We start from the raw sequence: 14,454 nt of genomic DNA on the forward strand, positions 1-14,454 counted from the left end.
CAAAGTGGCCTTTGCCTTGATGACAGCTTTGCACACTCATGGTGTCTATTATTCTAAAATGTAGAAAATAGTCAAAATAATGTGTGTAGGTGTGTCCAAACGTTTTACTGGCGCTGTACATTCCTCATATGTAGACAGAGCATACATATCACCAGTAACGTTTCTCTCCCCACAAACCCAATACACATTTACCAGACGGGGAAATCACRTAGTTTTCCTGTTCCATTTCAGTTGGACTATTGATGGTTCGTAAACAATTGAGAATGTGWCAGTAGGGTTCCTGATTAAATCAAATCAAATTGTAGGACTATAAAGGATGTTGKTCTCAAGTTGTAAGTGTTCAACAAGGAGACTCAACTGGAGGAGCGTGGAAGGGCGACTCCAAAACACAGTCTGGAATCCATCCCAGCGGCCCACACAAACAGCCATTGGAGCTTTAGTAATAGACAACCCAAAAACAATACCATTCTGACTTGACTCATGGTATCTGACTACTGGCACTTCCTGAGCAAGAGCTTCCTAAACCAGCACGGCATATTTCCTGTAGCGTTGGAACGCTCGTTACTGATTGGCCAGTGAGATGAAGTTCATGGTCAGGTCACTTGGTGCCGGTGAGGTGGAGCAGCAGGGCGTTCGGCACTTCCATGGTCTCATCCTTCACCAGCACGATGTCATAAGCATTCAGGTAGGACGTCTTCCTCTCCTCCACCTGAGAAAGATCACGCAGAGGGGGAACGGTTAGCGAGCGGTCAATGTCCAACGACATTTAAACAGTGCTTGAACAAGCTGACTGTGCATTAAAACAAGCACTCAATTGCCTTAAAACAATACAACTTCGGAGTCAAAATAAAAACGTTACTTCTTGCATGGTTGAGGGTTTATTCGGGTGGGAGAGAGAGAGAGCTTTGGTGTACGTGCAGCCAGTACTACCGTACCTTGTCGTTGAGGAAGCCGATCTTGAGGATGTTCTCCATGCTGTGCACCCCATCAGCCATGGTCAGGTCCCCTAGAGAGTCTCCCACCAGCAGGACATTGTGGCGTGACTTGAGCTCCTGGAAGTGGCCCGTGTTCAGCAGAGCTCCCTCCCTCTTGTTATAGATGTGGATCAGCTCCTCTTTGAACGCCTTCAGCACTCCCTGAGAATGAGGGACAACAATGGGTTAAATCCTCATTCAAACCACTAACCTTTTACCCAGTCTTTGCGTCGTCACCAGCGTAGGAAAAGCGCATTTAATGCAACGAAACAAAGTGTTTTCACGACAACCCCCTCTCCCTAGTCAATCCCATAGAGGCTACCTGTATTGTATGTACTGTGGTTTGTGTGTCAGCGATAGCCTACTCACAGTCTCATCAAAGTCCATGTAGTTGGAGAAGACCTTGACGTTGGGGTGAAAGACACCGGCCTGGCGGATCACCTCCTCCAGCACGTCTCCTACCCCAGCAGAGAAGATGAGCAGAGGGATGTTGTGCTCCTGCAGGTGGTCAAAGAACAGCTGGTAGCCCTCCCTGGGAAGACAGCAGCATAGAGAGAGCTGTAATCACTACCATTACAGTCATTCTCCTGGTCGTCATTAACATTATTGACTTGATAAGGCTTCATCATTTGGTACCATACTATGCTATCGAAGACTTTACGCTACTAAACAGCCATAATTGTGGTTTGGCAACAGTAGCAGGGTCTTCTCACCTGAGCATAGCATCGGACTCCTTCACCACATCCTGCAGCAGGTCTTTCCTGATGCGCTGCTGCACCAGAAGAGTATGGGCTTTAGTCCACCTATGGGATGCATGGCACAAGGGGATTGGTTAACCCTATCGGTCCTGAGACACCAGCAAAAATCCTCTTTTCATTTATCTGACTTTCATTTATCTGCATGTCCAGCCCTTATATTTAGCGTCACAATGAAGTGTTTCAGCATTTTATTTTCAGGACAACCAGCGCTACAAGTAGAACACAGAACAACTTGACATAAACAGTGGCATTCATGAGTTTTATTGACAAATGTCAATAAGAAAAGAAAGTCTGCTGAAACAAAAACCTCATAAAAATGAATTGATATGAATGATGTAGAGAAATTGTTTACTCGGTGGGAAATTAATATCCAACTAGTCAATGACAACTGTTTGGAGTTGTGAGCTACGTGAGCTTATTACAGTATTATAGACACTATGTCCTAGGATTTCCTACGATATTCTATGTAGAAGAACCCCTTACATTCTAACGACTCTTCTGTGGCTTGTAAGCGTCATAGAGCAAAGCGTGTGTGTTCGTGAGAGTCTCAGCTTTTCATAGATAGRTTTTCACACAGACTAATGGTTGGACGCAGAAGAATAAGACGAATCCGATGGTACAACCCAGAAGTCTGTAGCTTAAACATACAATGTTTAAAACGGGTTAGAAGTAAAAAAGAAAAAAGAAAAAAAGAAAACGTGTCAGTATTACAGTGGGACTCATTGGTTAAATGAGACTGCAGGGAGGCGTCTATGTCTGATGTAGAACAAAGGGTATTGGTCAGTTTGACAGCAAAGTGATGCGTTACTGGTCTAGAAGGGCAATGATTGGCTCAGAGAGCTGCGACTCACCACTCCACCATGAGGGGCAGCTTCTCCTCTGCTGTCCGTTTGGAATCGATCTCTATGGGGTAATATGTGTTGCGCAGGTCCTTCAGCTGAACCGAGGGAGAATGGACAACACTCAGAAAGGATAAACGGGCTAGTACGCATCTAGAAAATACAGTTATTTTTCACTCATTTAAGCAGTGAATCTTGTGTCATCGTTTTTCTAATCTACACAACTTTATTTGCCAAATCACAGGAAGTTCTGTCATGTGCTCCAGTTGTTTTGCTGATGACATTTGAAATATACCTGTGCTTTGCACTCCTCACTGATGAGCTTGCTGTTGTCCAGGATGTCTATAAAAATAATACCGATGCAATCATCATCATTCTCATGGGCTTGTAGAAAAAACATCAGTGACAAGACATGGACCTCTTAACTCTACATACACATTAGTATCTTCTCTGTACAATCTATCCCAGATTTTGTACTTACTGTGACTGGTAGGGCACCGCTTCCCATTGTAGGKAAACCGTGTGAGGGTCATGTCAAAGTCTGAAATCACCTGAAAAAGCAAGAGACATTGTCAAKATATTATCAAGCAAACCTCTCAGAATAAATCAAAACACGTGGGTGTGGTACCCATAGAATGACATATCCAATCCTAATTGAATAGGATCTCTGTGGCGGTACCTGAATCTTGCTGGTGCCAGCCTTCTGCATGGCCTTGAGGATCTCCTCCACCCTCTGAGGGTCCCTCATACACACTGAGGGACTGGACAGCTCTGGGATCTATGGAGGACGGACACAAGGAGTGAGGAGAGAGAAAAACAGAAGAGCTAAATATTACTCCACTACATTTTTTGTCATTTAGCAGACACTCTTATCCAGAGTGACATACAGGAGCAATTAAGCTTAAGTACCTTGCTCAAGGGCACATGAACAGATGTTCCACCTAGTTGGCTCAGAGATTCAAACCAGCAACCTTTCGATTACTTACCCAACGCTCTTAACCACTAGGCTACCTGCCGCCCCTAAACACTTCTGTGATGATAAACCCTCATATTCACTGAAGGCCACTGTGCTTGCTGCTGTTTACAGCATTTACCATATACGGAGCACAGATTAAAGTGATTTCACAGCAGCCTAGCTTTGGGACACAACATCTGGAGTCCGTGTATTGGTTTTATCAAAACCGTTACATCACATACTCCTGATGTTGTGTCCCAAAGCTAATAGCCGTCCTGCTGCTGATAACATCACATGCATTCAGCTGATACATTGTTATAATACTGTACTGAGGAGCTGTAGCCTACACAACTCTTCACATATCTATTGCATGTCATCCCCTCATTTGCAGCTGTTGTCACAGCTAGGACTTGAATTAATGGATTCTTACACTAGGGTAAACTAARACCCCAATCACATACTTAACAAGCATGAACAAGTACTCTGTGTGATTTTACTTTTTGGGATTGTAATGTTATGTCACTGTTACATAACTAGCAATAGAAATTAGGCAGGTAGTTTGTAATAACTAAAGTTACGTTTAAATAGCTAGCTAACGTTAGCCATTTTAGTCATTCACTCAGTGGCAATAAGGAAAATAAAGTACACATACCATTTTTCTAGAGGGATGRTGTTWAATTCAAGAAAAGTTCAAAGATCCAAACGATGGATCTAGCTAGAATTGCAATCAATGAGTTATATAGCTAGCTAGCATTTAGCTATGCTGCAATAGCCAGTCTACACCGAGGGCTCGCATTTGCTGGCATAAATTGAGGAAGTAAGTGTGTGCGTTTAACATCTTCCCCAGTAKCACAAAAGCAGTATTACATGTTCCTAATATAATTTATGTTCTGATAGAGCAGATTAAGAAAGTATTATGGCAAATTTTGTGCTTCTATGTATTCTTAATTCACGTTTTCTCTCTCACTAAATCTGAAATGGACTGTATTTAATCAAATGTATTATGTAGTGTCAAATATTAGTGTTAAATGACTGTTACACATTCACTGTACGATCAGTAGGCATATKAGTCAGATAGATCAAATTAAACACAAACTTTTTATGACAAGTGAGGCTGATGCTCTGATTCCATTTGCTCATCGCTGTGATGTAATAATGAACAATTTTGGAACATAATATAAGTGGAATATTCACAATTCACAATCCTTAGATGAACACAGCTGCTGTAGTAAACCAGCTAAATGTCTAAGCTGAAGAGCTAGCAAAACCCCATTAAATATAGTTTATAATAGATTTATTAAGCAAGGAATGAATGAACTGGAAGAGACGGCRACCTCCACCAAACTTCAAAGATGCAACATGGAGAGGAAAATGAGTGCTATGACCTGTACAATCTTTAACGAGTTACGTCTGGAGGGAAAACTCTGTGATGTGGTCATCAAAGTCAATGGCATCGAGTTCAATGCSCACAAGAACATCCTTTGTGGATGCAGCTCATACTTCCGGTGAGTAGCTTTCCCTGGTTGGGATAGGTTGGTTTGGGATGTGCTGGCCAGACGACATTCCCATTCTGGCATCACTTGACTTTGAATGAGAATGCGAGAACATTGTTGATTTATGGTATCTCTGCCTTGGTCCAACTCTCTGTACTTATTAGTTACTTTTGGGGAGTCCTGAAGAACTTTGTTCAATTGCAATCCTGTAGTGAGAAGAATATTGAGTCTTTGATGATGTTTCTATCTCCCTGTATTATTATAACTCCTGACCCTTGACCCACAGTGCTCTCTTCACAAGCGGCTGGAACAACGTCGAGAAGCGGGTCTACAGCATTCCTGGTGTGAACCCAGACATGATGCGCCTGATCATCGAGTATGCCTACACACGTTCCGTGCCTGTGACTGCAGAGAATGTAGAACCGCTCCTGGCGGCTGCAGACCAGTTCTGCATCCTGGGGATCGTGAGAGCCTGCTGCGACTATCTGGAGGCCCAGCTCTGTCTGCAGAACTGCATCGGCATCTGCAAGTTTGCYGACTTCTACTCCTGCCCTGATCTGCGCCGCCGGGCCTACCTRTTCATCCTGCACCACTTTGAGATGGTGCGTTTCTCYGAGGAGTTCAWGGAGCTCTCTCTGGCACAGCTCTGTGACATCATCGAGAAGGACAACCTGAATGTGAAGCAGGAGGATGTTGTGTTTGAGGCGGTCCTACGRTGGATCAACCACTCGCCTCAGGACCGCAAGGCCCACGTCTCTGTGCTGCTGCCCAAGGTGAGAGGTGAACAATAGTGTCAATGTCTTACTGTTGGATAACTTTTGTAAGTTTGGGTGTCTTGCTAGTCAACTGCTAACCACACYTCTGTCTGTCTGTGTCTGTGTGCTTAGGTCCGCATGGCCTTGATGACAGCCGACTACTTCATGAACAACGTGAAGAACAATACCCTGGTGAAGGACAATGATGACTGCAAGCCTATCATKATCAGTGCCCTGAAGGCCATGTACGACCTGAACATGAACGGACCCTCCAACACTGACTTCCGCAACCCTCTGACCCGCCCACGCCTGCCTTATGCCATCCTATTGGCCATCGGTGGCTGGAGTGGTGGCAGCCCCACCAATGGCATTGAGGCGTATGATGCGCGGGCTGACCGGTGGGTGAATGTGACCCGGGAGGAGGAGAGCCCTCGAGCCTATCATGGAGCTGCTTACCTCAATGGCTTTGTCTACTGTGTGGGTGGCTTTGACAGCGTTGACTACTTTAACAGTGTACGTAAGTTCAACCCCGTCACACGGACCTGGCACCAGGTGGCCCCCATGCACTCGCGGCGCTGCTACGTCAGTGTGGCGGTGCTGGATGGCTGTATCTATGCCATYGGTGGCTTTGATGGATACGTACGACTGAACACCGCTGAGTGRTATGAGCCTGAGACTAACCAGTGGACCCTGATTGCACCCATGCATGAGCAGAGGAGTGATGCCAGRGCTACCACACTACATGGCAAGGTGAGCGGAACAGAGGGACCTGGGAGAGAACTTCATGATGGATAATGGCTTTTGATAATAAAATGRTGGCATGATCTTTTCTCTAGGTGTACATCTGCGGTGGCTTCAATGGGAATGAGTGCTTGTTCACAGCAGAGAGCTACAGCCCCCAGACCAACCAGTGGACTCTGACCGCCCCCATGAGAAGCAGGCGCAGCGGTGTGGGGGTCATCGCCTATGCGGAGCAAGTCTATGCGGTGAGCAGAACATTCATATGCAGTACACGCACAATGCATTTCAACGCCTTATTCAGTAAGAGCTGAAAGTTAAGAAATATTTGACTCAAGTTTCCTCTGTCCTCCCCCAGGTGGGCGGCTTCGATGGGGCTAACCGCCTGCGTAACGCTGAGGCCTACAACCCGCTGACCAACACATGGCGCACAGTGCCCACCATGTTCAACCCGCGCAGCAACTTTGGCATCGAGGTGGTGGACGACCTCCTGTTCGTGGTGGGGGGCTTCAACGGCTTCACCACTACCTTCAARGTGGAGTGCTATGACGAGAAAACAGAGGAGTGGTACGACGCCCACGACATGGGCATCTTCCGCAGTGCCCTCAGCTGCTGCGTGGTGCACGGGCTGCCCAACGTTGCCCAGTACGCAGCCCCCCGGGACTCCCTCCAGTCCCCCCGGGAAGAGCTGAAGCTCTCCGCTTCCAACAGCATCCTGTCTGTGTGACGCCCCCTCGCCCCCATCCCCCATCCTTACCCCTTCCTGCCCACCGTATCCCACTTACCACTGGCATTTATCATGCGCAAATAAATCCACTCCTGCATGTCCCAGAGGAAATCCCATATGCATATATAAATGTCTATATTTATTATTGCATCTGCAAGGGTGATTGTACTATTCTTTTCCTACTGTGTTACTAGAAGGGAAGATTGACTGTACTGAATTTGTTACTGTGCTTGGCTCATGCCCAATGACTATGTGCCTAGTACATAGCACTGTTTAATGTCCGTGTGTATGTATGTAGCTTAGTTTCATAGAGAATGATAGAGGCCTCTAGTGGCCAAAAGGCTGTTTTAGAATTGGCAGCCCATCGAGGGCTTCCAACATTTTAATGTTGTCAACTGGGTGGGACTTCCAACATTATTGGCTGATCCCTCATGGTCATCAGGAGGGATCAGCCAATTGTGAAGAAGAAAATGGACTACTTAAAAATGGAGATTGCCTCAATGACACTGCCCATGCTCTGACAGATGCCATAATAGGAGCTATATTGGGATGCTTTCTCTATCATTCTCTATGCTTTGCTAGTCTTGAAAACTGCCCAATAATATTGACCAAAATGACACTCAGAATTTAGATAACCCCTTACACAAGATAGATGGGAAACCAAGGTTGTATAAAAAAAATTGACATTTTAATTGCAAGTGATGACATCAGCATATTTTTTTTACATCCAATATATTGACACAACGCCAGACTGCCACATGCAAAGCAAAATATATATTGTCTACATATGTCAATAATATTATTTCAAATGCTATGCAAGAGGAACAAAACTGAGGAAATACACTTTCATTGCATTCTCAAAATGATAGTGCTTTACGTTATAAATTAGCTTCAGGGATAGTGCTTATAACAATCAATGAACTCTTGAACTCAATGGCAACACATACACCTTGATATGGTCATTCTGCTCAGTAACATAAGGATACCCTCTAGTCTATACCAGTGGTTCACAACCTTTTTTGGTTACCGTACCACCAACTGAATTTTGCTCTGCCCGGAATACCCCTGAGGTACACCCCCCCCCCACCACCATGTGCATTTTACCACTAACCCTATGGACTCAGTCTTTTCAAGTACCACCTGTGGATAGGCCAAGTACCCCCAGGGGTCTTAGTACCCCTGGTTGGGAACCACTGGTCTATACATCTCATCTGACTGTCTTTGGAGGGTGAGGAGAACATACAACAATGTGGCAGGATCTCTCAGATGAACCCCTGAATAAGCCTGAGGTACCGCAACAGGGCTCACTCACACTTCACATCACATTCATTTTGGATTACTATGCAAATCACTGTAGTGTACATATTTTCTCACATGGGAACTGAATAGATTATCGGCTGGTGTTGGATTAAATGATAAATTAAAAGGGGAAAAATGCAAATCGGCCATATCTGAAGACAAATATGACAGGTAAACCCACTCGGACTTAAATATTACAAACTGATTAAGGGGTAGACAAGTGCACTACTAAGCATGCTTTTCACCAGCTTTGCCAAGCATTCTTTACCGTACGCAGACACACACGTTATCAAGTCCCCATTGGAACTACACCCTCCAGCAATTAAACTCAATAAAACCAATGCAGACAAAATAAGATGAGAAACATTCATAAACTCCCACCTAGGTCCTTCTACACAATGTTCCTACCAACAGGAATGTGACGAACAGAAGACTGAAGAATAATTAAACGGAATGGTTGATGGAATTTCAAATGATCAATGGAATGTTACCAAGTTAAGACTGTTTCATTAAGGGGACTTCCGAGTGGCGCAGCGGTCTAAGACACTGCATCGTAGTGCTAGGGGAGGATTTGGCCGGGCAAGGAAGTCCTTGTCTCATCGCGCACTAGCGACTCCTGTGGCGGGACAGGCGCAGTGCATGCTGACACGGTCGCCAGGTGTACAGTGTTTCCTCCGACACATTGGTGCGGCTGGCTTCCGGGTTAAGTGGTCATTGTGTTGTGTTTCGGAGGACGCACGGCRCTCGACCTTCGCCTCTCCCGAGTCTGTACGTGAGTTGCAGAGATGAGACAAGACTGTAAATACCAATTGGGTAAAAAAAAAAAAAAAGTTATTAAAAAGACTTTCATTAAGATACCGGTCAGAAAACACTGACAAGGAGAATTTCCCACAAGACTCAGACATGAACAGAATGATGACCATCACTCTTGCAGACGGATGGGTGCACACGAGTCTAATTAAGAGATGAATAAACTCTCTCCATCTGTCTCAGACTCCCACCATCTCCATTCTCCTTTCCAACTTCTTATCTTTCTAACTGATGCCACATGGAAGATTTCTCTCTTGACTCCCCCTCGCTGCACTGACTGCTCAAAGAAACGCACTATCGATCGTCAGTAATAAGACAAAGAAAACATTAGGAGCAACCAGGGGAGGAGAGAAGTCTAATTTACTGCGCTCCATTAAGGAAAGGGGAAAACCACAGCCCACATAGATAGTGATGGTAAATCACTAATTAAGTTGTCCACTCTTGATTGGACCGTAGATCTGATAATAAATATAAGACTATTCTCCTTCATTCATGTTGAGCTACTGTATCAAAGCTATAACAACAACAAGCAGAGCCATTCAGAAGAAGCTAACATAAAGCACAGAAAAGCCATCAGGCATATTGGTAAGGGTTTGTTCCGACTGACTGGTTGGGCCAGGACGACACCAGTATGGCAATACTTTTTCCATGGCAAAAATGAAAACACGAAACAGACCGAACCCGTAGGTCCTTGAATAACCTGCTGTATGTAACATATTGTGTGCTATAGCTTGGAAAAATAAACGTGACTCTGGATGACATAAAATGTTTGTTTTCCTAACCAAGTTAAATCTGCTTTGTGTTACGTTCACTTGCCACGACACTAACGAGTATCGCAATACTGGTATTGTCCCGACCCTACAGCTGGACAGAGTGTATGTATGTATGTATGTATGTATGTGTGTGATATTTGCATGGAGAGACTGTCAGTGTCCTGATGGAATGTCATAGAAAGCGACTGACTTCACTAAGCACACTGGATTGGAGGAATGTAGATTCTGCCGTACTGAAGGGTCACATTGTCTACATCATATAAGCATAAAAGGGGGACAGAAAATATTGATATATAATAAAAGTATACATATACAACTATATACTATATGTATGTATAAAAAGACAAACATCCCCTGTGCCTGACGTACATACGTAGTGTAGTCCGATGTTGGTCACTGTACAACACTCTATTCACATTAGTAACATTCAGCCTGTCCTCCCCACATAGACAAACACCTGGCCAGCACAGAGTCACATCACTCCCACATCTCCCAGCCTTGAACACCACAGTCTCAACCAACACCACAGTCACTACCAACACCATAGTCTCAACCAACACCATAGTCTCAACCAACACCATAGTCTCAACCAACACCATAGTCTCAACCAACACCATAGTCTCAACCAACACCATAGTCTCAACCTGATGATCTGGCACAGAGTTCTCTTGGAAAATAACCAACATGAGAGCAACAAAGGAGCCAGTGCTCCAGCAGGTTATGGGTGGGGGTTGATGACGATGGCTGCCAGGGGATGTTTGGGGTTTGGAGCTGGACTGGGCTGCTCCTCCTCTGGGGTGGATGTGATGGACAGACAGGGGTTGCGATAGCTCAGCACTCGATCTGAGACTGCAGCTGCCTGCGCAGGGTGAGGGTGCGCCGGTGTAGCTGCTGCATCTGCTGCATGCGGTCCCGCTGGCGGGCCAGGTTCTGGGGCATGGGGTAGCGCTGGCAGCCGTACAGGAAGCGGTAGGGGATGCGTACGTGGCAGGCGGTGGCGCGGCAGCGTGGCTGGGGCATGGGCGGCAGCAACATCCAGCGCTTCCTTTCGGCAGAGTAGCGGTAGGCCTCTTTGCGGTACTGCTTGTCCACGTCGTCGCTGTTCTTCCAGCCGCCGATCACAAAGACGTCCTCGTCGAAGTGGCAGATGGCGGCGCCCTCGARGCTGGTGACCTCGGGCGGCAAGCTCTCCAGGATCTCGTCTGAGATGTGGGCGCTGATCWTCTGCTTGGCGGCCTCGTCCCGCACCGTGTAGCTCTTAGGGCAGCAGGAGGCRGTGTGGTAGAAGTTGGTGGYGGCRACGGCCATCTGGAACACACAGTAGTTGTCTATGAGCGGCAGGGAGTCCACGTCCTGCCACTGGCGGCTCTCTGTGTCGTAACGCGTGGTGACCGTCTTCAGCCCGTCCTCGTTGTCCGTGTCCACCGGCGTGCGCGCCGTCACGTATACGTAGCGGTCCTCCACGCTCACCGCCTTCACGTCCCGCAGGATCTTGGGCGCCGACTCCAGGTTGTGCCACTTGTCCGGCTCAGGCTCGTACACGCTCACGTCCTTGAAGCCGGGGCTGAAGTTGCCGTGGCCACCGATGCTATACAGGATGTCTTTGATACAGGTGAGACCAAAGGAGTGTTTACGTGTGGTCAGGTTGCTCACCTGTTCCCAGGTGTTGCGGTTGGGGTTATAGCGCTCCACGGTCTTGGCGAAGCCCGGTTCCATGGATCCCGCTACGTAGATGTGGGACTCTGTGGTGGCGATGGCGTGGCCATCCAGGTGGTTGTGGATGTGGGGCAGGTTAACCCAGCGGTCCTCGTAGATGAAGTAACCCACACATTCACTCAGGTAGTCACCCCCCTCCGACACCCCGCCCACCACCATGATCACGTCCATGTTCTGGCCGAAGCGCGGCTGGAAGGAGGCCATGTAGGACGACCAGAACTCCAGGTCAGCTGACTTGAGGTTCTCACAGCGGATGGCGTGGCCCTCCACGGCATCGGACACCAGGCGGAGACAGGCCTSGRTGGCCGCCACCAGTGCCTCGTTCTTCACCACGCGCGTCAGARAGGTGGGCTTAATCTGGGGTAGCCGGAGGAGACGGAACAACTCCTCAAAGTACCTCCCCCGCTGTTCTGTGTTCCTCTGGACCCACTTCACCACAGCCTCAAACAGCACCTCRTCCMCGTCCACGGTGATCTCTGCGTCAGACAGCCAGTCCCTCACCAGGTGGAAGGGCAGGGTGTAGAACTCCTCATCCTGGATGACCTTGTGGAAATTGCGTCGGATCATGTCTGCGGCCCGCAGAGCCAGCTGGTCCAGGGTGTACATGTGGGCCAGGCTGTGCACCGCCACACAGTTGGCCAGGCTCAGCTTCTTCTTCAAGAACTCCCCACAGAACTCCTTCAGATGTAGCAGCAGGAACCTGCAGCCAAAACACACAATCAATAACAGAACATGAGAAACAAACATTGGCAAGGCCATTTATGACACCCATGAACTCACCACACTCAAATTCAGGGTTGACAGGTTACAGGAAGGTCAGTGCTATCCAGGACCCATGTGACGTCCCGACCCTAAACCCTAACCAATATGCTTCAGCGACACCTCCAGTAAGCCAAAACAACATTATTATGTCACTGAACTACATACAAATAATCAAGTACTAGCATGTGGGGATTAAATGGATTATGCACATTAAAAAGGAACACTAATGTAAATTGTAAACAAACCTGTCAGCAAACTCTAACACTTCATGCACATTGCAGGTGCTCACACGTATTTCTCCGATGTACATGTACTGAATGACACTCTCCACCGTCTCCGGGTCTGGTCCCAATTCAGCGCTCCATTCCTTCAACTCAACCCGACCCGATAGCGACTCGGAGAACTGCCCTCCCAGCAACGGCGTGAAATAGTCCGTAGCCGCGGCCAGTACAGAACGGTGAGCGGAAAACTCACAGCTTTGAACATTCCCGGTTGCCGCCCCACTGCTGAAGGCCAGCGTCACGTCGCAGAACAATCCCTGCTTCCTCTGTTCGTTCTGCCGCCGAGACAGCTCTGTGCAGTGGGAAGAGGAGGTAAAATCCTCGGCCTCTTCCGTGTCCCCGTCCCCGACAAGGACGCTGGGCGTGCTGCTACCGCTACTACCCCGGCTAGAGTCGTCTTGGTTCGGGGGTGCAGCTGCCATTCTGGCGGTGGTTGTGAGAATTCGGAATTGCAGTAAACTCGTGTGGGAAAGAACACACACGCAGACACACATACATAAACTCAAAACACAGACGGAATTACTGACATGCGCAGTGGATGCAAGGCGTTACAGCTCGGCGTGTGCCGTAAAGCCCCTCCCACTCACTTGTGGCTGACAGGAGAAGCTTTTGTGCTTCTTCAACCTCAGCTTTCTCTGCCAAAGTAGGGTATCATCAATTCACCTTCTCTGTGTGGGTGTCTGAATGATCTGAATGGAAGCTACACATGGATGTTTCCATTAATTTAATGTGATGGATGTTCTTTCATATAAAAGGGCAAGGCCAATACATAGTCCCACTGTTACACAAGTGAGTAGAATCACTTTGCCATGAATGTACAGAAATTACACCCCCAGAGCACATAAAACAGGACTGAGGTCTGAAGAATAAGCTCTATAGTCATCTAGTAGACCCTCATATGCACTGGCTGTTTGAGAAAACGAAGATGGCTCCTAATAGGCCACTACGTACTCTGTTATTGGATATATCATAAATGTATCGTTTTAAAACCAATGGTTTAATAAACGGATGGAGTACGACACAGTGAAACCATTAAAATTATGATTATATACCACATGTATTTTATGGAAGAACCAGACAGAGCTGTGTTTCAATGGGTCATCTTTAATATACTCAGTCACACCGTTCTGAAAATATATTACGACACATCTTTACAGAGGCACGTTCAGTTCACATCACATTAGGTCAAACAAATTGTGTTGACATGACAACACAAATAGTACGGACAGATACAGGTTACAAGAAATAGCCGGTCACAATGGAGCTGGTCTAGCTAATAACGTTCAGATAAATAATGCTGCATTCTATGGTACCTTTGGCATCCTGGGCACCGTCCTGTTTGGAACAGAGGATGAGCTTTTCACTGTATTTACAGCCCAATGTGATTGGTCAGCGACATATCTTACGGTTTAAAACACAACCGTTTCATGGGCATTTACAGTACATCAAAAATGCTAATACTTTATTACATTTATTTACTCGGCTGTTAAAACATCTATACATAAATAAAGCTATAATCTATATAACTGTAAAACAGTAGCTAGTATTATTGCACTACGGCTCACCCCTGATAA

General features: G+C 46.7%; 3 protein-coding genes across 3 annotated transcripts; 1 reads left to right on the forward strand and 2 right to left on the reverse strand.

Annotated features, from left to right (window-relative positions):
- Positions 1-285: 285 nt before the first annotated feature.
- Positions 286-4,328, reverse strand: LOC112068731 (cytosolic 5'-nucleotidase 3). The gene is made up of 9 exons (XM_024135926.2): positions 4,179-4,328; positions 3,251-3,349; positions 3,053-3,122; positions 2,867-2,913; positions 2,584-2,669; positions 1,688-1,777; positions 1,344-1,506; positions 936-1,136; positions 286-709 (listed from the first exon to the last, which is right to left on the reverse strand). The coding sequence occupies exons 1-9, from the start codon at positions 4,179-4,181 to the stop codon at positions 599-601; spliced, it is 870 nt and encodes a 289-aa protein (XP_023991694.1). The 5' UTR covers positions 4,182-4,328; the 3' UTR covers positions 286-598.
- Positions 4,329-5,360: 1,032 nt separating this feature from the next.
- On the forward strand, positions 5,361-7,827 carry LOC112068729 (kelch-like protein 10). The gene is made up of 4 exons (XM_024135924.2): positions 5,361-5,792; positions 5,907-6,524; positions 6,611-6,760; positions 6,871-7,827. Exons 1-4 carry the CDS (start codon positions 5,376-5,378, stop codon positions 7,237-7,239), a joined length of 1,554 nt encoding a protein of 517 aa, XP_023991692.1. The 5' UTR covers positions 5,361-5,375; the 3' UTR covers positions 7,240-7,827.
- A 3,032-nt stretch (positions 7,828-10,859) lies between these two features.
- Positions 10,860-13,434, reverse strand: LOC112068728 (kelch-like protein 11). Its single transcript, XM_024135923.2, has 2 exons — positions 12,845-13,434; positions 10,860-12,537 (listed from the first exon to the last, which is right to left on the reverse strand). Exons 1-2 carry the CDS (start codon positions 13,372-13,374, stop codon positions 10,953-10,955), a joined length of 2,115 nt encoding a protein of 704 aa, XP_023991691.1. The 5' UTR covers positions 13,375-13,434; the 3' UTR covers positions 10,860-10,952.
- Between the last annotated feature and the right edge of the window lie 1,020 nt (positions 13,435-14,454).

This window comes from Salvelinus sp. IW2-2015, unplaced genomic scaffold, assembly GCF_002910315.2.
Source record: "Salvelinus sp. IW2-2015 unplaced genomic scaffold, ASM291031v2 Un_scaffold659, whole genome shotgun sequence".
NCBI classification, from domain to species: Eukaryota; Metazoa; Chordata; class Actinopteri; order Salmoniformes; family Salmonidae; genus Salvelinus; species Salvelinus sp. IW2-2015.